This window comes from Hippopotamus amphibius, chromosome 3 (assembly GCF_030028045.1).
Source record: "Hippopotamus amphibius kiboko isolate mHipAmp2 chromosome 3, mHipAmp2.hap2, whole genome shotgun sequence".
NCBI lineage: Eukaryota > Metazoa > Chordata > Mammalia > Artiodactyla > Hippopotamidae > Hippopotamus > Hippopotamus amphibius.
Window position 1 is genome coordinate 117893107 of NC_080188.1, and position 23806 is coordinate 117916912.

A 23806-nucleotide genomic window follows, 5' to 3' on the forward strand; every position below is an offset into this window, starting at 1 on the left:
CAGGGTTGTTTCAGGTTTTGTTCAAATAAAATTTGGTGAGGAAAAAAAGAATAGTTGCTATTATTTAAAGTCAGGGGATTTTACATAATTATTCAGACTTCTAACTTTTTGTTGATGCATGCATCACATTTCTTCCAACAGTGAAGTGCCACAATTGCAGTAGTACTTTAGCCTTGATTTTGATGCAGATTTGCATCATAAGTGCCCCTGATCTGTGCCATCTGTCCCACTACCTAAAGCCACTCGCTCATATGACACTGGGCTGCCCCTCATGTCTTCACTTTGCTCTTTGACTGCTTTTCCTTCTACCAAACTCCTCTCCAACTGAGGGGTGCAATGCACATCTTATCAAGTTGTTTAGAAGACCACATGTGATCACAAATATCAAGCATGGCCCCTAGCATTTCCTTTCATCATGTTAGTAGCAGTGTTTTATCTGCAAATTGGTAAGAGTCTCCCCTATCTTAGTTAGTCCACATGGTTCAGTTTTGGTTTTGCAGCCAAGCCCAAAGGAAGACCTGACAGTAGGAATCTCTCTATTCAGAGAATTAAGTCCACTCTCCACAGACACTGATGGAGGTAAAGATTTTACCAAGAGGTTCATACTTCTTATCTGATACATTAATGACTTAAAGGGGACAATTAAGGTAGGTCAGAGCATATAAACTAGGAGCTCTTGGCTACCTCAGCATGCTAAGAACTCACTCTTTCTTGACTACTTGGACTCAGGAAGGAAGCATGAAGTGGCTTGGGATCCTGGAACTGCTGGCCCTTTCAGAGTGCCTAGTTATGTACGTATAGGGACTGTGAGTGGCATCATCTATGTTCCTGGGGGTTTTCTTGTCCTCTTATTCTTCCACCCCTCAGGGTTAGAAGGAAATATAATCATTCCCTGACAGGCTGAAAGTTCAACTCTCACTTGTTGATTAGTGCTTTGCCATGGGAAAAAGTATCTTGGGGTTGACCTGCAGCATTGCACAACTCTGGGGGTGCCAGTCACATCATGACCTATGCAAAAATAGCACTCCTTGGAATGGTTCAGTGCACAACCTCTGCAACTGTAAATGTGGTTCTATGGAATAGCATTTCTCCTGATTTGTTTGTCAGTCTCCTCTGTGCTCTCTCTCCATTTCCATGTGAATGTGTATGTCTTCATCTCTGTACCTCTCTCTTTTATCTCTTCCATCATTTTGGATATCTCTGTGCATGCAGCACATGTTTTCCATTTTGTCTCTCCCTTGCTTCTCTAGTCTCTTAATTTCCCTAGGTTATTCTCCATCTCCTGGCTTTTTCTCTCATCAGTCTTTTCTTGTTTGAGCCCTGGAGATAGATCAGGAAGGCTACTTGAAGGCTGTTTTACCTCTAACAAGCAGTGTGAACACAGCCAAGTCACAGACTCCCTGAATTTCAAATCCCTCCCCTGTAAAAGAAAGATAATGATCCTCCTTCTAACTGCTTCCCAGAGCTTTTTTGAAAAAAATACAGTGGAATGGCCATAGCAATGGTAATGGAGGTCATAGTTGAGACTTCCTACATGTCAGGTACATTATATACATCATCTCACTTAACACCCACCACATTCTATATGGGGGATGGGGGTTATTATATTCCACCTTATTACCAGTGGGGAAACTGATTCTCCAAATGGTCAGACGACTTCCCCAAGATTACATATCAGAACCTGTTTTAAACCGAGGTCTTTGCTCTGATCTTTGCATGGTGGCTTGATAATAACATGACACTCATAAAAATGCTGGGAAAATACACAGGCCATTACAATGCAAGGTTTGACAGTTATACAATGCTAAGGACAGCTGCTTGCTGTCCCTTCTTTGTTTCCTTTTCCCAATGTTCGATGAAAGAATCCCTCTAATGAAGGTCAAGACCATGCGAGAAACCCTCAGAGGAAAAAACCTGCTGACAAATTTCCTGGAGGAGAACACTGATGACAGGTCCCAGAATGCCACGAATGACCTGAATATTTCCCTTCAACCCCTGAGGAACTACCTGGATGTGAGTGTGTTGGGGGGATGACACTCCACAGTGCCTCCTGGCTCTTGGTTTAGCACTGGGGTTCACCTGGAGGTGCCAGGCAACATGTTGGGGCTGGGGCTCCTGCAGGAAGCAGAAACACTGGGGAAAAGGGACCCCATTACAAGAGGAGGAGACACTCTCATCCTCAGCTCTTGGTCTGTGGTGATTGGGCCCAGCAATGACCATGGGGCAGGTAAACATCCATTTCTGTGCAAAAGATATGTCATTAATTTGAGGGAGATTCTTCTTTCTGAACCAAGAGAGCCACAGAGTTATAGATGAAAGATGAGCCATGTCTGATCAAAAGACAAAGCCAACTTCACATCAAGATTGCAACCCCAGGCAGAGGAAATTCAGCCTCCACAGATTCATGAAAGACACTGGTAAAATATTACTGAGCCCTATGGCATGTGACACCACAAAAATCTAACACTCTGGTTATTGTTATTGATTTTTAAAAAGGTCTCATCTCTCCTTCAAGAATGCATAGGGCAGCCTGAATGATAGGCAAAGAGTAAATACATGTCCAATAAAAGGGCCAACTGTGTGGTCTTGATAGCACATTTCAACTTTAGAGGAACTGGCCTGGGATGCCCTAGGAGGGCCACCTGGAGAAAGATACACCTAGGCTGGGGCTTGAAGGGGGCACTGGAGAACTTCTCAATTGAAGGCACTGGGACTTCCCTGGAAGTTCTGTGGTTAAGACTCTGTGCTAATACTGTACTGATCTGGCTTCAAACCTGGTCAGTTAAAGAAGATTGTAAATGGAGGAAACAGAAAATCAAATGAAGGAACCACTCTCAGCAGAGGTTGTGCAGTGTGGCAGTTGGAAAATGATTTCAGGAGACATGTTACAACTCTAGGGGGGCAGCAGTCTGGGACTCAAGGGTGGCCGCGGCAGCCAGGCCTGCCCTAACCATCCACCCCCAAACCCCATAGCTGGCCTATGCTGGCAAAATCACCATTGAAATATCCCCTCAGGAGGTCAGGGTCATCTTTAACACCAGCACAGCTGATATGTGGGTGCCCTCCATCCAATGCTCCAATTCCTCCTGCTGTGGGTACCTGCCCCACCCCCCACTGCCTGCTCATCTTATACTCCCCTCCCACCCATCACTCCTTCCTTGGCACCTGAGGGAAACTCATCACTTATGTCTGCAGACACACACTATCTCTTCAACTCTCAGTTGTCCACCACCTTCCAGCTCGCAGGCTAGTCCTTAAACCTCGAAAAAGTTGCTGGAAGTATTTTTGGAATTCTTGGCTATGACACTGTTTGGGTAATTGGAAACCAGAATCTGAGTCAGGGCTGGCACAACTTACAAAACAGATGCAGGATCAACTGGGAGGGCCTGTCTTTCTCAACATTCCCTAGTAGCTAGTTTCCCTCCCCACAAGGAGTGTCCCTAAGGGTGCAGCCCACCACTGAAATGCAAACTCCCAAGTGGCTAACCCAGAGAGTGGCTTGGGGTGTGGATTTGCAGCTCCTTTGCCCATGAACAGGTCAAGTCCACTTTGCAGGGAGCGGGAAGAGGTGGAATAAAACAACCGTTTTTCTATTCTCAGAGTGTGCTGGGCACTTTCATGGTAATGACATGTTTAATCCTGCAACAACCCCACACAGCAAGTACTATGATTAGCTCCATTATACAGAGCAGGGAACTGAGGTGCAGAGAGCCAGGGCCTTGTAAATATCAGGCATTTAGTAAGTGGTGGAGCTGGGCTGGCCCATCAGGCTTCATGGAGGTATGAGGTATTTGGGGAGAAGATAAATCTGATGTTGGGGCCCTGGGGTTAGCCAAAGGCTTCAGGCATGTGAGCAGGGAAAGCTGGGGCCAAGATGTGGGAAGGGCCTGATAAATGGGTTTTCACTGCAGGGGGCCTTTGAGAGTCCAATAAAATCTACGCCCTGCCTCCCCCAAAAGGCATGGATACTCTCTCTCTCACACACACACACATACACAACTCCAAAAACTTTTTCCCAGGCAGAATTTTCATAAGAACCCTGGCACTGACATTGTGTAAGGGATTTTGTCTTCCTGGGCAAAGGCAGAATCCACAATGCATTTCAATGATTTCAGGCCACTTATGTTATCTGATCATAGTGCTGCCAAAGAGAAGCGTATCCTGCTCTCTATTCACTATGTCCTCAAGTGGGAACCATTTGGTCCTGTCCTGAGTCTCAGCTTCCCCAACTGTACAGTAGATAGGAAGCCAATATGACTGACTTCAGATGGTGTGTACCGGAGGATCAGGTGTTGATTAAAATCCACAGCCCTGCACAAATGCATCTGGAATCCTGCCCCTGATTGGTCTAAACATCTGTGGTCCACCCAGGGAACAGCCAGGCCTCAGGTCTTCTCTATGGTGCTAACAGCATCTCCACCCCATCCAAGTCCCAGCCCCACATTCCAAACATTTATGTGGGAACACTTTCCCTTCCCACAGAACATGAAACTTGTGGACCTGTGCCAGGCATTTGTCCTGAGCAAGAAACAGATTGGGTTGGGTCATGGAATTTCTGATGGGGTCCTGAGCCTGGCCTACCCCAGCCTCAGCCCCAAAGGGATCACCCCATCTTCAACAACCTGAAGACAGGAGGTGTCATTTCTCAATCTATCTTTGCCTTCTACTTTAGCACGTAAGTCTGAGATGGACAATCCCTCTCTCTAAATCAGTGGTAAGATGATTCCAGTTGCATAAAAAATTATAGAACTCCTGATCCAGAATTTTCCTGAGAGACTGTTTAGCCCAGCATAACTACAGCCCCAGGGCCACCTCTGCTCCCACCACTGGTTTCTCTAAATTAAGTTTTATTGGAACACAAACATGCTCATGGGCTAAAGGACAGCTGCGTGATCTGGAGGGGTGAGGGAAGAGAGAGAGCAGTGGAAGGTGTCAGGGTACAGGCTGGAGGAAAAGACAGCAGGATTTGCTGATGGATGTGATATGAAAGGAAGGAGAGGGATGGTGGGAATATTTTCTTCCTGACTAACATTTTTCCGGGGGCCCAGATCCAGCTACACAAATGGCAGGAGACTATATAAAATGAAAATGTGGGATCTCCTGCTCAAAATGTATTAGGAAATGAAAGACAGAGGTAACAGAGGCGTTGGGCCCTGCTAAGTGTGGGGCCTCATGGATGGTGCAGGTCACAGGCCCATGAAGCCAACCCTGGGTGAGCCTTAACCCACGCCCTCAGTGTCCTCGTGCCTTGGCTTTTTTGAAACATGACAGGCTACACAAAGGGGACGCCAGACCTCTTCAGCATGGTGTCATCTGAGGGTATCTCTGAGCACTCTAGTTGCTGCAGGGGCCCAGGCCCTCTTCAGAAAGGTGAGTGTTCGGAGCCCAGCCAGGCTGCCCAGCTTTAAACCTCTTATGTGCCACTCATATTTTTGTGACAGACCTTGGTCAGCTACTAAATCCCTCTATGACTCAAATTCCACAGATGTAAAATGGGGACCATACTAGAGACTCTAATGGGTAGATATGCACAGCCCTCAGAAAGTGAGTGGGTTATTCTTCGACAAGGAGCCTTCCCTCTTCCTTCTGTCCTCCGCTGAAATGATAATCGTAGTGTGGTGATGTTTGGAGGGGTGGACCACAGCTACCATAAAGGGCAGCTCAAGTGGATACCAGTGTCCTTAACACACTTGTATCAGATAACCATGAACCAGTAAGCCTCTCCCTCTGAGGGCCACCCCAAGTGATACTCCCACTCCTTCCCATGGACACATGCAGACACACACAAATGCACACACACAAACAGTCACACACAGACACTTATAATCCAACCAGGAACAGACACATATAAACACACACAGAGACACATATCAACACACACATTGGCACACATACCAACATGCACAGGAACACAGATATACACACACAGAGATGCACACAGACACACACAGAGACACACAAACACACACAGACACATAACAGATACACATACAGACACACATCCAATCAAACACATAAACACACAGATACACACACCACCCGTGGGCTTATAATCATCTCAGGCCTCCTGACTTGGGCCTTCACCAGGATCCTGAAGAGTGTCCTGAGAGGTGCATACAGCCTGGAGAGGGCTGCACCCACTGGGCTGTGAGGCAGATGATATGCTTTGAGGACCCTAAAGAGCAATGAAAAGATGAGGATCAGGGAGAATTTCACCAGCCTGAACAGGGTTGAGATAAGATGACCAACTGCCCAGGGCTACCCAGGACCAAGGGATTCTTAGTACACAATAATGTTAGTTTAAAAACTGCAAAGTCAAAAGAAAGGTAGAATAAAAAAAAAAAATTGCAAAGTCCTGTAAAAACTGGGAAAACTGGTCTCCTTAGGGAAAAGATTAACAGCAGTGGAGCAAGGTTGGCTGCTTTCTTGAGACCTGACAGCAATTGATGTAAAGAGACAATTCCCCTACCCATTGCCACCCATACCCACAACCTGGGCACAACATGGGGCAGAGGCTGTGACAGAGAGAATTAGGAAACTGGGATGCAGGAGCAGCCTGAGAACAAGGGGCAGTAACTGATGGGATTTTGTGTGATACAATTAGGCAGAAGCTTACAGTCCTTTGGAGGCCCCTGGGCTATTTGAAGCATCACCTGGCTGGGGGCCTGAGTTTCTGAGCCAGGTAGGGGGCCATGCTGGGAGACAACCTCTCCCAGGGGAGCCTGTGTCTCCCTATCCACCACTCTGTGCATCTGCTGCCCCAGAGAGCCTCCAGCTTCACTGTGTGGGTTGACCCATTATTAGTCAGACACCATGCACAGGTCTTTGGTCATTCCCCATGTATTTTTTTCCCTCACTCACTTATTAATTCATTCATTCACTCAAAAAATATACATTGTGCACCCACTGTGTACTGGGCAGTTGAGGGAGGCACTGAGGATTCAACTTGCCCTTACATCCAGTGAGCCAGATGCACATGAAAAGAGTCACACACATAATGATTTACCACTTCAGTACTTGCTACAAATCAGGATGAGTCTTCACAGACAGTGACCAAGATAGGAAACTGATCTAGTCTGGGCCGAGGGGTGGGGGGGAGGACTTCCCTGCTAAAAGGATATTTAACCCAGAAACTGGAAGATAAGGAGAAATTAGCTAGACAAAGGGATGGGGGTCTTCTAGGAAGGGTGACTAGCACATGCCAACACCCTGAGGCACAGAAGAGCCTGGTGCATTCAAGAAGTCAAAAGAAGTCAAAGAAGTTACATGAACAGAACAAAGGGAAACAGAGTCAGGGCATGAGCTGAAGTGCTGTTGTGGAGATAGGCAGGGAGGGTGACAGTCATGAGGGGAGACTTCAGCGTGATCCTTGTGCCCACTTTGTCCCACTGTTCCTCAGCGTGACAAGGAACGGGGAGGCTATTGGTTGTAACCTTGGATGAAAGGCCATTTTGAATACTGGAACTGCGTTGCTGGTTGGCCCAACTAGATGGGTCACTTTCAATCCCAAGCTCATCAGTGCCATGCCTTTCATTCAAGAGGTAAAGGGACATGCCACAGGGTCACTCTGGGGCTCTCCACACACAGCGTTCAGCTGCACCAACCTCTCTCCTCTTTCTCTCATAGAACCTGGTTCCATGTGGTGACATTAGTCCCCTGCCTACAATCATCTTGACCATCAAAATCAAAGACTATTCAGTGCCCGCTGCAGCCTACATCTGGAAGGTGAGGGGCCAACTCTGGGGGCTGGTCCTCAAATCTTGGCCTTGCAAGAACCCTTGGGCTACTACTGGGAGGAGGGGTCCTCTGCAGGCCAGCCACACCCCTGAAGATTCTGCTGAGCCCCTGAACCTGGCCCAGCACCTACCAAAAATCCAACCACTGGAAAGCAAAGGGGAATCTGGGACTTCCATCATCCTGGAATAAAGGGAGACACCACCCCATGCTGGCATGGTATGAGGCACAAGGAGAGGGGAACATCAAGGGCCTCTGCCCTCAGAGAGCTTCGGTTCCACCAGAGGTCTAATATGCATGAACACGGAAAGTCAGCTCTAACAATCCTGGAAGTAGGTCAAGGGACCAGTTTTGTTGCTTGGGGACAGTCTTAGTGTGTTATCCCAAAATAATAATTAACAGTCATCCTCCCCATCTCAAAAGTCTACTGGGTTGGTGATCAACTACATGGTTCCCCTAGTCCTCTGCTGCATCTTTCCCTTGCTAAGCCCCAGTTTCCCCTCTGTGAGTTGGGGTACCAGACTCATCTGCGGGGAGGTTGGATTCTCATGTGAGTAAAGGGTGCACAGTGACTGCACAGTCCAGGAACAAAGTTAAGACTTAATGTTAGCTCCCTATGGGAGTTTAGAGGAGGCTGTTCAGCTCAAAAAGTGCTTTGAGGAAGACCGGGAATTTCAGTAATATGAAACCCCCAGCTGCACAGAGGCATGCAGAGGCCTGCTTGGGTTGGGGCAAATCCATACTGGACTCCATACGAATGGCACCCAGTGGGGTGTGCCAAGCTGTGTCAGGGCCAGATTAGGGGTGATGAGGACTACAGACAAGGACAGCAACAGGGTAAGTCTACAATGCATCCTGGAGTGGCCAGGGAGAGTGAGCCTGTGTTCAGGAAGTCTTCCTAGAGGGGCTGAGCACAGTGGTAAAGAACAGGTTGTGGGGAAGAGGGAGAAGAAAAGGCATTCACTGCAGAGAAAATGGCATGCATGGATCAGAAGGAAGGAACCAGGAAACTACCAGCCATTCTTGTACATTTTTTTGATTGTATAGAAATATACTTGATTTACAGAGTTGTGTTAATATCTGTTGTACAGGAAAGTGACTCAGTTATGTGTATATATATATATATATATATATATATATATATATATATGTACTTTTTTCTATTTTTTTCTGTTACGGTTTGTCCCAGGATATTGAATACTGTAGTACCCTATACTATACACTAGGACCCTGTTGTTTATCCCTTGTCTAATATAGCGTGCATCTGCTAATCTCAAATTCCAAACCTTCCCTCTCCCACCCCTCTACCCCCTCTACCTCAGAACAGCCACATGTCTTGGCCATTCTTTTTTTGAAGGGCATCGCACTTTCGCAGCTGCTGACACAGTAATTTGGTTCTTACTAAAGAGGTAAATTAAAACAAGAAGCTGCCAGCTCTGGATACTGTGGGGGATGGCAGTTCAGGGCTCTGGCTAACTGCGGTGTATTTCTGTCTCTCTCAGGGTCCTCAGGGTACCTGTGCCAGCTGGTTTCAAAGTGGCACAGAGACCTCGACAATGTCAGAGACCAGGATCCCGCGTGTCACTTTCCTGAGGCTGTGTTTCTCAGTTTATGATTGGGGAAACAACACGATTGGCCTGTCTCCCACAGTGTAAATGCTAGGGCTGCTTCAGGAATCAATCAGGCCCACTCCAAGCACACACTCACTCATACATAGGGCACTCCCACCCAGGGATGGTAGTGGACTTTGGTGCTCTGAAAATCCCTTTTCTCAGTAAAGAATAATGAATTATATTCCCAATGGTGTTAAGATGAATGGGTGTCTTTCTTTGGGTCAAGGAGGTACATCATAATTAGGCAGTATCTAGAACTTCCCCTGAACCAAAAGTGAGGGAGCCGACTGCAAGTGGCTTCAAGGAAAGGGGACACTTACTGGAAAGATAGTGGTGTTAGAGGACACAGGAACCAGAGCAGATCCAAACATCTCAGTGACTGGACCCAAGAAATCAGAAGCCATCAGCTCACTCTTTCTCTCCCTCAGTCGTTCCCTTCTCTCAACTTTGTTTGTCTTAGCCTGACAGCTTTCTTCTCTCAGGCTTCTATACTGATATCCCCAAGGCATCTAACCCATAAGGAAACAAGCTCAGGAAACATCCTGGTACTAGGAAAGGCTCTGATGGGTCCACAACACATCATGTTTCCAGGCCTAAACCATCCATCCTGGCAGGTACATGGGGTCCTATGATTGACTTACCTGGTCACGGTGTCCTGCCCCACATGTTTGACAGCTTCTTCAACATGCCACTGGGGCTTGGGAAGGGCAGCCCCAAAGGAAGTTTCAGGGGGGTGTCCTAGAGCATGTAAGAGTTGGCAACAACTCCATAAACTCTGTCACTTTCTCATGCAAAGGGCTGGTAAACGGTAATAAAAAGAGATTCTATTCTTCCTATCTCAGAGGAACTCTGGCAGTGTTCTTCTCCTCCGTGGGGTTCGGGGTAAGGCTCTTCAGGCTTATGTGGTTCTCTTTTCTCCCCTCACCCCATTCACAAGTTCTCTGCCAATCACACACTTAGTGTCCTTTTAGCTCCATTTGCCAAATGACGGCCCCTGTGGATCCCTAGCCAACCCCACCTATCCTGGGCCCAGCATGTTCCTTCCCTTGGCCTCCAAGGCTGTTGAGGAAGATGCCCCTCATGTGAACAGTGACCCAGGGTGCACAAAGCCTTTAGCTTTTCTGAGCTTCCTCCAGGGCCAGATCAACAAAACATTTGGTTCAAGTCACTGTGATTTGGAACAATTAGAGTGGAAGCATCACTTCTTCCCATCTGGAGACCTTGACAAAGGCGCAGCCTGTGGACAGCAAGGCTCAAAGGTGGAAGGAGACTGAGAGCAGAAAAGGAGCAGGAGTGTAAATAAGGTTGAAAACATACCCCAACGCAATGCACCATGTGGGCCTTGACTCAGGCAAAACAAACATGACTGAAAGGGGTGTCTAGCTTCTTCCTCACCTTTTTATTCAGTACAAATTTACTGATCAACTACACTGTGCCAGGTGCTGTGATGAATCCCAGGGATAGAGGGCTGGGTTAGGAACCCACCACCAATTCACGGAGACAGATAAAGACACAAACCCCAAAAGGGAGGGCCAAACAGAGGAAACAACAGAGGTGTGGATAGGAGGTCAGAGGAGGGAGGGGCTTCCTTTTCAGGGAGTCAAGGAATGGCTGGGGTAGGGCAAGAGTGGGGTCATTGAGTTCAGTCTTGCCACCCCACTTTGAAACACACCCCTAAGCCCTGCAGTTCCCAAGTGTGTGCAGGCCTGCCGTATGTCCAGGGTTACGTATAACTGCTCACTTTGGGATGGCATTGGATTATGATGGGCTTGAGGGGAGTGAACGAGGACTGGTTGCAGAGCTGATAAAGGAGGAAAAGGTAAGAGCAGAACCAGTATGTTTTTTGTTTTGTTTTGTTTTGTTTTTTTGAATAGCAAATATCATGGTCTGGGCTTAATGGAGATTTAAGTGAACAGTTTGTCAATTCTCATTTTCCAAGTGCTCTTCAAGGAACCATAAGCAATATCTCTCTGTTTTGAGAAACCACCAATAAGAATAATAATAATAGCTCTGGTTCATTGCATATGCCATTTCCCTGTCTCTCCATGAGCCACTGCAGGGTAGGACCACAACTGTACAGATGAAAAGTCTCCTCCAAACTTCTGGCCCCAGTACTGATAACAAGCACATAGTAGGCCATCAATAAATACAGGTTGAATAAATGAATAGATGAATTCATAGATGCTTCTACTAGAACACACTGCTGCATCCATATTGAGACACATACGGTGTCAGCAGGGCTTACTGCCATAGTATCAACTAGAAAAATGCAGGCTTCCTTTCCATATATGAGCCTAAGCCCGGGACTGGAGCTGTTTTTCTTAATGAGCCCACTGTGTTTCAGGCTCTGTATTTGTAGCCTGTACTACTAACAGGAGAATCAATTCTGATCTTAATCACCTTTTTTTTTTTTTTTTTTTTTAAGGTCACACTGCATGGTATGTTTTATCTTAGTTGCCCATCCAGGCATCATACCCACATCCCCTGCACTGAAATCCTGGAAGCTTAAGCACAGGACCACCAGGGAAGTTCCAAAGTTGGGTCTTCAAGGCAACTATCTTCCTCCAGCTTCCACTTTTATGTTTTAACCACTGCAGACCAAAGAGATTTAAAGCCACTGGTGAGGATAAATATAGAAAAAACAATAAAATGATAGATCTTGAGCCCTTCTTGAAATTGTGTAAATTGGTACAATCTTTTCAAAAATGGCTTGATCTTAAAATATGTATGGCCATTCTCCCAGTAATTTTGCTTCTAAGGTTTATGCTAAAGCAATGAGCAGAAGCTCCCAAACACTTAAAGAGCAAGAATGTAGTCCTCAGAGTCTCTTACAAAATGGAAAATATGGAACATTCCAAGGCTCATTAAACATAATGTGTCCACACCATAGATAGGCTGTCATGTAATCATCCCCCTTAAAATTGTGTTTTAGGAGAATATTCAGTGTTATGAGAAATTGTTCCAATATAGCTTTGAGAGAAAAGAACAGAATGCAAAACAACATGATCCCACATTTGCTTAGCACATGGAAGACAGTGCAGCATACTCACCAGGAATGTACATCCTGGAGATTTTCTGCCTGTTTTCAAATCTTACCAGTCATGTGGCCTTGATAAGTTCATTTCTGGACATTGGTTTCCCATTCAGTAACTTTGGGATAAGGATAATTCCTCCCTCACTAATTATCAAGAAAGTGCAAATCAAATGACAATAAAATATCATATCACATCCATTAGGATGGTCATTATCAAAAACAAATTATAACAAGTGTTGACAAGGATGAGGAACTCTGTACACAGTTGGTGGAGATGCAAAATGGTATAGGCACTTGAGAACATAATGGAGATTCCTCAAAAAACTAAAAAGAGATTTCCTCTTTGACCCTGCAATCTCATTTCTGGGTATTATTCCAAAAACTTAAAATTATGATCTCAAAGGGATATTTGTCCTGTCATGTACACTGCAGCATCATTCACAATAGCCAAGATGTGGAAACAACTTAGACCCATCAACAGTTGCATATATAAAGAAAATGTGGCAGAGACATACAATGGAAGATCATTCGAGCTTTTAAGAAAATATTCATTTATTTGGCTGTGCTGTCTCCTCATTGGAGCATGCAGGTTCTTCAGTTGTGACATGCAGGATTTTAGTTGCTGCATGTGAACTATTAGTTGTGGCATGTAGGATCTAGTTCCCTGAGCAGGCATCAAACTCAGGCCCTTGCATGGAGAACATAGAATCTTCTTCACTGTGTCACAGGGGAAGTCCCAGTCATGGCTGTTAATATATTTAATTTGTTTCAGTGGATGTTCTGTGATGCTAAACTTGAAACCTTGCAAGTCAGAATGTGATTTGACCCCTGGAAGCTGGGACTCAACTATACACAGAACTCAGACTGGGACACGACCCATGTGGGCAGGATGCCAACAAGGCCAAAACCCTGACTGGGGCTTGAACCCGTGTTGCTGAGAGTAGAACCTGGCCAAAACCTAAAGTCTTCCAACTGAGATGACACTCCTGGTCTCAGAACTTAAGGAAGCTCAGGTTCTTGATGTCTCATTGCACAAAGATTCAGTGAGAGTCCAATTGATAAGTAAGAATGGATTCATTGAGAGAGAAACACACTCCAAAGACAGACTGTGGGAGCAGTGAGAAGAAGAGGCGAAAGCGACCCCTGGACCGGCGATATCCCACGTGCCACTGCATTCCCGTGTCCAGCGCGTACGTCCCGCTGCCGTCGCCACCATGCCCAAGAGAAAGGCTGAAGGGGATGCTAAAGGAGATAAAGCCAAGGTGAAGGACGAACCACAGAGAAGATCTGCAAGGTTATCTGCTAAACCCGCTCCTCCAAAGCCAGAGCCCAAGCCTAAAAAGCCCCTGCAAAGAAGGGAGAGAAGGTACCCAAAAGGAAAAAGGGGAAGGCTGATGCTGGCAAGGATGGGAATAACCCTGCAGAAAATGGAGATGCCAAAACAGACCAGGCACAGAAAGCTGAAGGTGCTGGAGATGCCAAGTGAAGTGTGTGCATTTTTGATAACTGTACTTCTGGTGACTGTACAGTTTGAAATACTATTTTTTATCATTTTATAAAAATGCAGAACTTTGTTTTACTTTTTTTTTTTTAAGCTATGTTGTTAGCACACAGAACACTTCATTGTTGTTTTTTGGGTGAAGGGCACACGTCACTAATAGTTTGTCTCCAAAGCTGGATTAACGTGGGGGAAAAACACCTTTCCCGTCTAGTTTTGAGAGACTTCCTCTTGGTTCCCAGGAAGGAGGGATTCCTTAATGTTGACGCAGTAGCCACCTTGGCACAAATGCCTTGTGGTATGGAAAAACTAAAATTAGTTTTTATGTCCTCTTCTCTGTCTCCACCTTCAGCATAGACTTGACTCCCTTAAACCCAGAGACCTGTTGGAACCTGACTCCCAAAGATTGGTTACTAGTATGTCAGGCAATCTGGACTTTCCCGTGTCACCATTGAGATGGCATCCCTCAAAAGAGCAATGGTTCCTTTTTTAGATTATGGATCTTCAGATTGATACTTCTGCCATTTTCATTTCCATTTCCTGAAAGTCAGGGTTGGCTTGTGAAAAATTGTTAAACAACATGCTAAATGTGAAAGTTCAACCCTCACTCTAAACTTTCCCTATTCAGAGCATCACATGAAGGCTTCATTGGGTTTTATAGTGGCTTTGTGATTTTGGTAGTCCATTGAAAAAGGGAGTTTGAAAGTTGTTGTATACTGTTAATGATTGTCTGTCCTTGTCCTGCCTGAAATACCATGATTGTTTATGAAAAGTATCTTTAATAAAGCTGGATACAGTTTGGCTTGGAAAAAAAAAAAGACAGACTGTGGGCCATCTCAGAAGGTGAGACAAGTATCTGGGTATGGGGTTATCAGTTTTTATTGGGTTGGGATATTTCATACGCTAACGAGTGTGAGTCAAACTCCAGCTATTTCAGCAAGGGGTGGGAATTCCAGGAATTGGGCCATTATCCACTTTTTGATCCTTATGGTTTTATTACCAGGGCTCAAGTTCTAGTAGAAGTTGACTTGTTCACCATGTTAAACCATTATGGCTCTGTTCACTTTATGTCATGTCTTCAGGGTATGTCATTCTTTCAAAAGTTGTGCCCTGCCCTCTTCCCAGCTTTTTGATCCCCTCTCAGAGATTTTAAACCCATATTGTTATGGGATGCAGAAGGGCAATGGTTCATCTTCTGTAACTGCTTCAAGGCAGATTAGGGATATCAACCCTGCCTCTGAGGAAGAAAAAAATCGCTGGATGCTTGATCTAGGGCTCCCCAGTCCAGGAAACCTACTTGTTTTAAGTCCGCATAGGCTGGAATCCTCACATAGCCATCATCTTTGTGTGGAATTGTTGTAATGGCTTCCATAGTTTTTCTATGACTCCCTTTGATGATGAAGCACTTTTTCTAACAGCATCAGAGTACAAATATATCTATAAATGACAGAAGACTTGAAAGTCATGGTTAAACATTTCATTACAGTATAGTCGATAAACGTGGTTACAGTAGCCAAAATTATGAATGATTACATTTAACTTAACATACCAAATAATACTACTTAAATATTTCTCATTAAGATACCTAAGAGGCCGTCCAAATTTAGCTGGAAATCAAAGGAAACTCAATTAAAATTTGATATTTGGAAAGATTGTCAAAAAGTTTTGAAACACTTGGTCAAATAAGATCATAGGTCAGTGGGAGGCAATAGATATTCCTTAACCAAAATAACGAAAGGTCTCAAAAGCAAATATAGATCACTTAAAGGCAAAGAAACTCATACTGTCTGTTATTAAAAGGAACATTTCAAGAACACGTTGGAGGGAGAAACCAAATCCAGTCTTTGCCAGGTCTACTCTCAAGAAAATCCATTTACCCAACTGAATTTAATCTAACCTTATGAAATCCTAATCATGCACAACTCTTTTCTCTTTTTATTTCTCATTCCTCCCACCTTTTTTTTTTAGTTCTCATATTTACTTTATTATTTTTAATTTATTTATTTATTTATTTATTTATTTTTAAAGAAAACATTTTAAATCTCACAATATAGCACCTTGAAAAGTACAGTAGTACAGTACAACAGCTGGCATACAGGGGCTGGCACGCACGTTCACATCTTTGAAAGTTTGCAATTTGAAGGTTCGTAGGGAGACTTACTGTATACTGCACTAACAGCAAATGTCAAGTCCATCATACCCAGTGCTCACTTCTCTGTAATTTCTTTCTCATTTCACCTACCTGTTTGTCATACTCACCACAAATGGCCTCTCTCTCCCTCCTTGGAAAATCTAAGTTCCCTTACTCTCTATATCACATTCACTTTGTTTTCATCAGTATCATTGGTACTCCTTCCCAGTCCCCTTTGCTGATTTACTAGCCCTGGACCTCTTCTTGTCTTCTACACACTCCCTCTTTCCTGAAATTTAACACAGTTGTCAATGACATATATATATATATATATATATATATATATGTGTACACACACACACACACACACACACACAGCCCTGGCGATCCGCTGAATTCCAGTCTCATAAATTCAACTGGCCTCTTGACAGCTCCACATAAGTGTCAAAAAAAATCATTTTAAACTTAAACAAAATATTTATTCCTAACCACCCACCTCAAACTTTTTTTCTCCCATAGTCTTCCCTATCACAGTAAGCAGCACCATTATGCTTTTTTTAAGAGATTTGAAACAATTTCCTCTTAATTTCTGTTTTATGAAACATTCTTCCTCCCTCAATATCACAGAATTTGATTGACTGTTTAAAGTAATCATTATCTTTTTTGTTATTTATTTATTTATTTATTTATTTATTATTTTCTTGAGGTACACCAAGTTCAATCATCTGTAATTATACACATTTCCCCTTATTCCCTCCCTCCCATGACTCCCCCCCACCCTCCCCATCCCAGTCCTCTAAGACATCATCCATCCTCGAGTTGAACTCCCTTTGTTATACAGCAACTTCCCACTGGCTATCTATTTTACAGTTGACAGTATATATATGTCTATGATACTCTCTCACTTCATCTCAGCTTCCCCTTCACCTCCCACCCCCCAAACCTCAAATTCTCCAGTCCATTCTCTGCATCTGTGTGCTTGTTCTTGTCTTGTCACTGAGTTCAGCAGTACCATTTTTAGATTCCGTATATATGAGTTAGCATACAATACTTGTCTTTCTCTTGCTGACTTACTTCACTCTGTATGACAGACTCTAGGTCTATCTATCTCATTACATATAGCTCCATCTCATTCCTTTTTACAGCTGAGTAATATTCCATTGTATATATATGCCACATCTTCTTTATCCATTCATTTGTTGATGGATATTTAGGTTGCTTCCATGTCCTGGCTATTGTAAATCGTACTGCAATGAACATTATAGTACGTGTTTCTTTGGGGATTATGGTTTTCTCTGGGTAAATGCCCAGGAGTGGGATTACTGGATCATATGGTAGTTCTAGTTGTAGTTTTTTAAGGAAACTCCAAACTGTTTTCCATAGTGGCTGTACCAATTTATATTCCCACCAACAATGCAGGAGCGTTCCTTTTTCTCCACACCCTCTCCAACATTTGTTTTTTCTAGGTTACTTGTTGATGGCCATTCTGACTGGTGTGAGGTGATACCTCATTGTGACTTTGACTTACATTTCTCTGAAGATTAGTGATGTTGAGCATCTTTTCATGTGTGTGTTGGCCATCTGTATGTCCTCTTTGGAGAAATGTCTATTTAAGTCTTCTGCCCATTTGTGGATTGGGTTATTTGCTTTTTTGGTATTAAGCTGCATGAGCTGCTTGTATATTTTGGAGATTAATCCTTTGTCCGTTGTTTCATAGGCTACTATTTTTTCCCATTCTGAGGGTTGCCTTCTTGTCTTGTTTATGGTTTCTTTCACTGTGTAAAAGCTTTTAAGTTTCATGAGGTCCCATTTGTTTATTCTTGATTTTATTTCCATGATTCTAGGAGGTGGGTCCAAAAGGATCTTGCTTTGATGGATGTCATAGAGAGTTCTGCCTACGTTTTCCTCTAGGAGTTTGACAGTGTCTGGCCTTACATGTAGGTCTTTAATCCATTTGGAATTTATTTTTGTGTATGCTGTTAGGAAGTGTTCTAATTTCATTCTTTGACATGTTGCTGTCCAATGTTCCCAGCACCACTTATTGAAGAGGCAGTCTTTTTTCCATTGTATATTCATGCCTCCTTTGTCAAAGATAAGTTGCCCATAAGTGTGTGGGCTTACCTCTGAGTTCTCTATTCTGTTCCATCGATCTTCCTTTCTATTTTTATGCCAGTACCATACTGTCCTGATCATTATGGCCTCGCAGTATAGTTTGAAGTCTGGAAGCCTGATTCCACCAACTCCATTTTTCCTTCTCAAGATTGCTTTGGCTATTCGGGGTCTTTTGCGTTTCCATACAAATCATAAGATTTCTTGCTCTAGTTCTGTGAAAAATGTCATTGGTAATTTGATCGGGATTGCATTGAATCTGTAAATTGCTTTGGGCAGTATATCATTTTCACTATGTTGATTCTTCCAATCCAGGAACATGGTATGTCCCTCCATCTGGTTGTGTCATCTTTGATTTCTTTCATCAGTGTCTTAAAGTTTTCTGCATACAGATCTTTTGCCTCCTTAGGTAGGTTTATTCGTAGGTATTTTATTCTTTTTGTGGCAATGGTAAATGGGAGAGTTTCCTAAAATTATCTTTCTGCACTTCCATTGTTAATGTATAGGAATGCAAGAGATTTCTGTGCATTAATTTTCTACCCTGCTACTTTACTAAACTCATCAATTAGTGCTAGCAGTTTCCTGATAGAATCTTTCAGGTTTTCTATATATAATATCATGCCATCTGTAAAGAGTGACAATTGTACTTCTTCTTTTCCAATTTGGATTCCTTTTATTTCTTTTTCTTCTCTGATTGTTGTGGCTAAAACTTTCAAAACTATGTTGAATAATAATGGTGAGAGTGGACACCCTTGTTTTGTTCCTGTTTTTAGAGGGAATGCTTTCAGTTTTTCCCCATTTAGAACGATGTTGGCTTTTGGTTCCTCATATATGGCTTCTCCCACCTTCTTTAAATGAAAACATACATCTTACTTATCTTAAAAGTTTTATCTATTCACATTTAGTTACATTTCTTTTTGATAAAGTTTTAACAAAATAAGTTTCTATTTGAATTCTACTAAACCTAAGTACAACAGAAGTATTATATCAACATAGATGAATCCAAAGACATATCTATATAAATGAAACCAACATGTTTATGCCACCTTCAATATCAGATATCAGTTTAGTACTGAATATTTTCCAAATAACATGAAATTAAAATTCATTCTGTCCAGCTTATTTTCTATTTCTGAGTATTTATATATGCACTTAATTTCCTTTAGTCAATTAAACAGAGTTATTTAACAGATTAATACTTGGCCATACCATACATCTATGACATACACATAGGTACATATGAACACAAAAACAGAAACAGACACCGAGGTCTCTTGGTTCCCATTCCAAAATTTCAGTCCTGCATCAGGTATGTCAACTACAATTGGCTCTCACCATAGACACTTGCTATCAGCCTACGTAAGGATTAAATCATGTGTTGTTGCAGCTCCTGATTTTCACAATGATCCTGAAAGGAGCTTAGTGTGGAGAGCTGAAAAGAAGCATTGCGTGCTCTGTAAAATCTGGCAAAACAGGTCTTCAAATAGCCAGATATTTTCAGGAGCTGATTTTTTGAGCCCAATTCTTGTATCTCCTCATATCTAGAAAAACACTAAAATCTTCATGGGGACAATTTCTCCTCATGAATAGCAGAGACCTTCTGCTAAGAAATATATGTTCAGTTGCATACACTCCTTCACCAAAATCTCATGTATACTCATCTTCCCCTGCCTGCTTGGAACAGTCTCTCAGAACTATCTGGGATGCTGTGTTCAGGGCTGCTGTCCTCACTTTTCCCAAGCAAAACTAAACTCATATCAACTAGAGTTGGCACTTGCCATCTACCTCTATGAAAATTAAATAATGTGGTGTTGCAACTCCTAACTGCCAATGCCCCCCCCCCCCCTTAAAGGTGTTCAGGGTGGAGAGCTGAAATGAGGCACTTTGTGCTCTGTGAAAAACTGGCAGAACAGGTCTTTAGATAGATATTTTCAGGAGCCAACTTTATAGGCTGATTTGTTGTATCTCCTCATATCCAGAAAAACACTAAAATCCTTCATGGTGATGACTGCTGCTTGTGACTAGCAGTAACCTTCTGTGAACAATATGTGCTTCATTGCATGTTTTTCCCTTTCACCAAAACCACGTATATACTGAGCTTACCCCCTGCCTCTTTGGAATAGTTTCTCAGAGCTATCTGGGAAGCTGTCTCCTGGACTGCAGTCCTCATTTTGCTCCCAATAATGTAACTCACAAGTCTTACATTGTGCACTCTTGTTAAGTCAACCATTTTGGTGACCATGAAGGGACTCAGAGTGGACTTCTCTCCTTCACCTGAACTCTGTGAGGAACTAGAGCTTTGGTACAAGCAGGGCCCCTTGTGCCCATCTGCCTCCTCAGAGAGTCCAGATGCACTTGGGCAAGTCTCTCCAAGTTCTTGGATCTTCCATATTGATTGATGATCCTGAGTTTTATTTGATTATGTAGCAGGGATCCGCCTCCTCACAGTTGAAAGATACTTGAGGGTAGGGGTGCTGGTTGAAAGATACCAGGGAGACACCCACTTAGTTGAAATACACTGGGGGGGGGAGGTGTCTCATTTGAAAAATAACAGTTAACACACACCCAAGTGAAAGATACTGGGATCCTAGGGGAGGGGGCTGGTTGAAAGGTATCAGGGTTTGCTCAGTTGTAGGAGACTGAGTGATCTTGGCTGATGGTAGACACTTTTCCTCAATTTGGCTGCATTCATTGAATTTGTTGGAATAAAAATGAAGATGTTACATGAGAGCTTTGCTCCAAAAACAAGGGACATGGATTCCTCCTGGTCAGTACCATTCCCTCAGGCAACTGAGAGATTTACAGAGGTGGTGGAGGCACAGTCCTCATACCATGCAGTGGTGCCATAAGGAAGCCCACTCATTAATTAAAACACTTGCTCACCCGGGATCACAATAAGAATTGGCCATTCACTGCTCTGAGCATGCGCAGTGGTCTTAGACTATCAAAGGGAAAAATTGGGACCCATAAGAGAGCTGAAATGACTCTTGGGTGATGCCTAGAGGAGTTAAGCTCATAAGCAGCACACAGGCCCTCCACACAATTTCAGTAGTGTTTTTATGCCAGACAAATTCAACTTTAAAATGGAAAATAGAGCCTCTCACAGAAACAAGGGGCATCAGAGCCTCTTTCTAATACCACAGCCAGGTTTATGTATATACAAAAACTTGCACTTGCAAGTACCTACTTAATTTGGGAAATTACACTAAAGGAGATCTCAACTAAAATGGCATTTTTTGATCTTCCAAAATTTCTATTTTGTGCACACTCAAAAAAAGCTTACTATCAAACAGAATGAGTGGAGTGTTTACTTTGATGCAAATCTAAGGCGTCTAAACTAAAAAGACTGTTAGCAAGCACTCTGCTTCTGACTCTGTCTCTCCCATTTGTCCTCTTCTATCTGAATTGTCTCTCTTTTTCTTCTCCAACTCTTCCACCTCCTATTGTTTCCCTCTCCCCAGCAAAGGAGAAGAAAATATCAGAAGAGATTATAGCTCCCTTTAAGAAGAAACCTGTTACGGGGAAGGTGAGTCATTCTCTGGTGCTTAGTACACATCCTCAAGCTAAGCAGAATGTAAAGCCTTACTAAGGAATTTCAGTTCACCATCTGGACCTGTGGGCCTGCGGTTTCATAAGTATATCAGTTAATACAGATGATAGTTTCTGAAAGCAAAGCAAAGGAATGGAAAAAAAAAAAGCAGGATGAAAACCTCCCTGAATGGGTTTTGAACCACAACTTCACACTAAGTATGAGGAATTATCTCAGAAATTGTTCAAAATTATCCCAAAGTTTTTCCCAAAACACACGTAGGCCGGACAGTGATTCAACTATACAAGCAAAGATAGAGTGAGTAAATTCTGGACTATTAGGAAAGGTTTGAGGGAAAAATAAAAACAACTTTTAAACAATATTCTGTCTTGACACTTGAATCATTCTCTAACCACCAAAATGATCCTTTTCTTTACTTGACCTTTTTAGAAGGCTTAGAAGAGGATGCGCCTACTCTAATTAAAAGACACAATCTAGGTTGGTCTGCGTTATGTACAAATACCCTTGCTATATTGGCCAATCAACTTTTCATAACCATAACAACAACAACAAAAAAAAAAAAAGAAAGAAAAGTAGGTATCTATGAAAATTATAAAGCTTCAATTGCATCAAGTACACGATGCTAGTCGAGGATTTAACCAACCCTCATTTAATTCCCACCCAGTAGAGAAAACTAGCTTGAAGGGGAAAAAAAAAAATCTCCTCAGAATTCTGGCCCTTTGGGAATACCTAGTACTAGGAGAACCTAATATTCTCTCCCTGTACCTTGAGATGGGAGCTCTCAGGAACAATTATCTAAACAATCTCTACTTCCTGAGATTGAAAAAGGAAAAAATAAAAACAAACAAAAAAAAATTGAAGAAGCCTTTTAAAATTGATCGTATTTCAGCTGTTATTTATAAACTGAGTTACATGTAAAAGAATGAAATTAGAACACTTCCTAACACCATACACAAAAATAAACTCAAAATGGATAAAAGACCTAAAAGTAAGGGCAGACACTATAAAACTCCTGGAGGAAAACATAGGAAGAACACTCTTGGACGTAAATAACAGCAATATCTTTTTTGATCTACTCCCTAGAATAATGGAAATAAAAACAAAAATAAATAAGTGGAACCTAATGAAACTTCAAAGCTTCTGCACAGCAAAGGAAACTAGCAAGATGAAAAGACAACCCTCAGAATGGAAAAAAAAAAAAATTTGCATATGAATCAACAGACAAAGGATTGATCTCCAAAATATATAAACAGTTCATTCAGCTCAATATCAAAAAAACAAACAACCCAATTAAAAAATGGGCAGAAGACCTAAATAAGCATTTCTCCAAAGAAGACATACAGATGGCCAAGAGGCACATGAAAAGCTGCTCAACATTACTAATTATTAGAGAAATGCAAATCAAAATTACAATGAGGTACCACCTCACACCGGTTAGAATGGGCATCATCAGAAAATCTACAAACAGTAAATGCTGGAGAGAATGTGGAGAAAAAAGAACACTCTTGCATTGCTGGTGGGAATGTAAATTGATACAGCCACTATGGAAAACAGTATGGAGGTTCCTTGCAAAACTAAAAATAGAACTACCATATGACCCAGCAATCCCACTATCGGGCATATACCAAGAGAACACCATAATTCAAAAATACACATGCACTCCAATGTTTATTGCAGCACTATTTACAATAGCCAGGACATGGAAGCAACCTAAATGTCCATCAACAGTTGAATGGATAAAGAAGATGTGGTACATACATACAATGGAATATTATTCAGCTGTAAAAAGCAATGAAACTGGGACATTTTTAGAGACATGGTTGGACCTGGAGACTGTCATACAGAGTAAAGTGAGTCAGAAAGAGAAAAACAAATATTGTATATTAACACATAAATGTGGACTATAGAAAAATGGTACAAATCCACTGGTTTGCAAGACAGAAATAGAGACCCAGATGTAGAGAACAAACATATGGACACCAAGTGGGGAAAGTGGGGAGGATTGGGGGGGGGATATTGGGAGAATGGGATACCAAATTGTACACTCTAAATATATCCAGTTTATTGTAAAAAAATTAAAAAGTTAAAAAATAAACTAATGAGTTTATATTATGATATCTGACTCATGATGAAGTTC

At 42.7% G+C, this 23806-nt stretch overlaps 1 protein-coding gene and 1 pseudogene across 1 annotated transcript in view; both read left to right on the forward strand.

Moving 5' to 3' along the window:
• The first annotated feature begins 738 nt into the window (after positions 1-738).
• The window catches only part of LOC130848744 (pregnancy-associated glycoprotein 2-like), a 52508-nt gene continuing 29440 nt past the window's right edge, over positions 739-23806 (forward strand). The window contains exons 1-2 of the mRNA XM_057727151.1: positions 739-791; positions 1863-2013. Of these exons, the coding sequence (XP_057583134.1) occupies positions 739-791; positions 1863-2013 (204 nt within the window). The remainder of the gene's footprint in view (positions 792-1862; positions 2014-23806) is intronic.
• LOC130848293 (non-histone chromosomal protein HMG-17-like) lies at positions 13547-13884 on the forward strand (annotated as a pseudogene).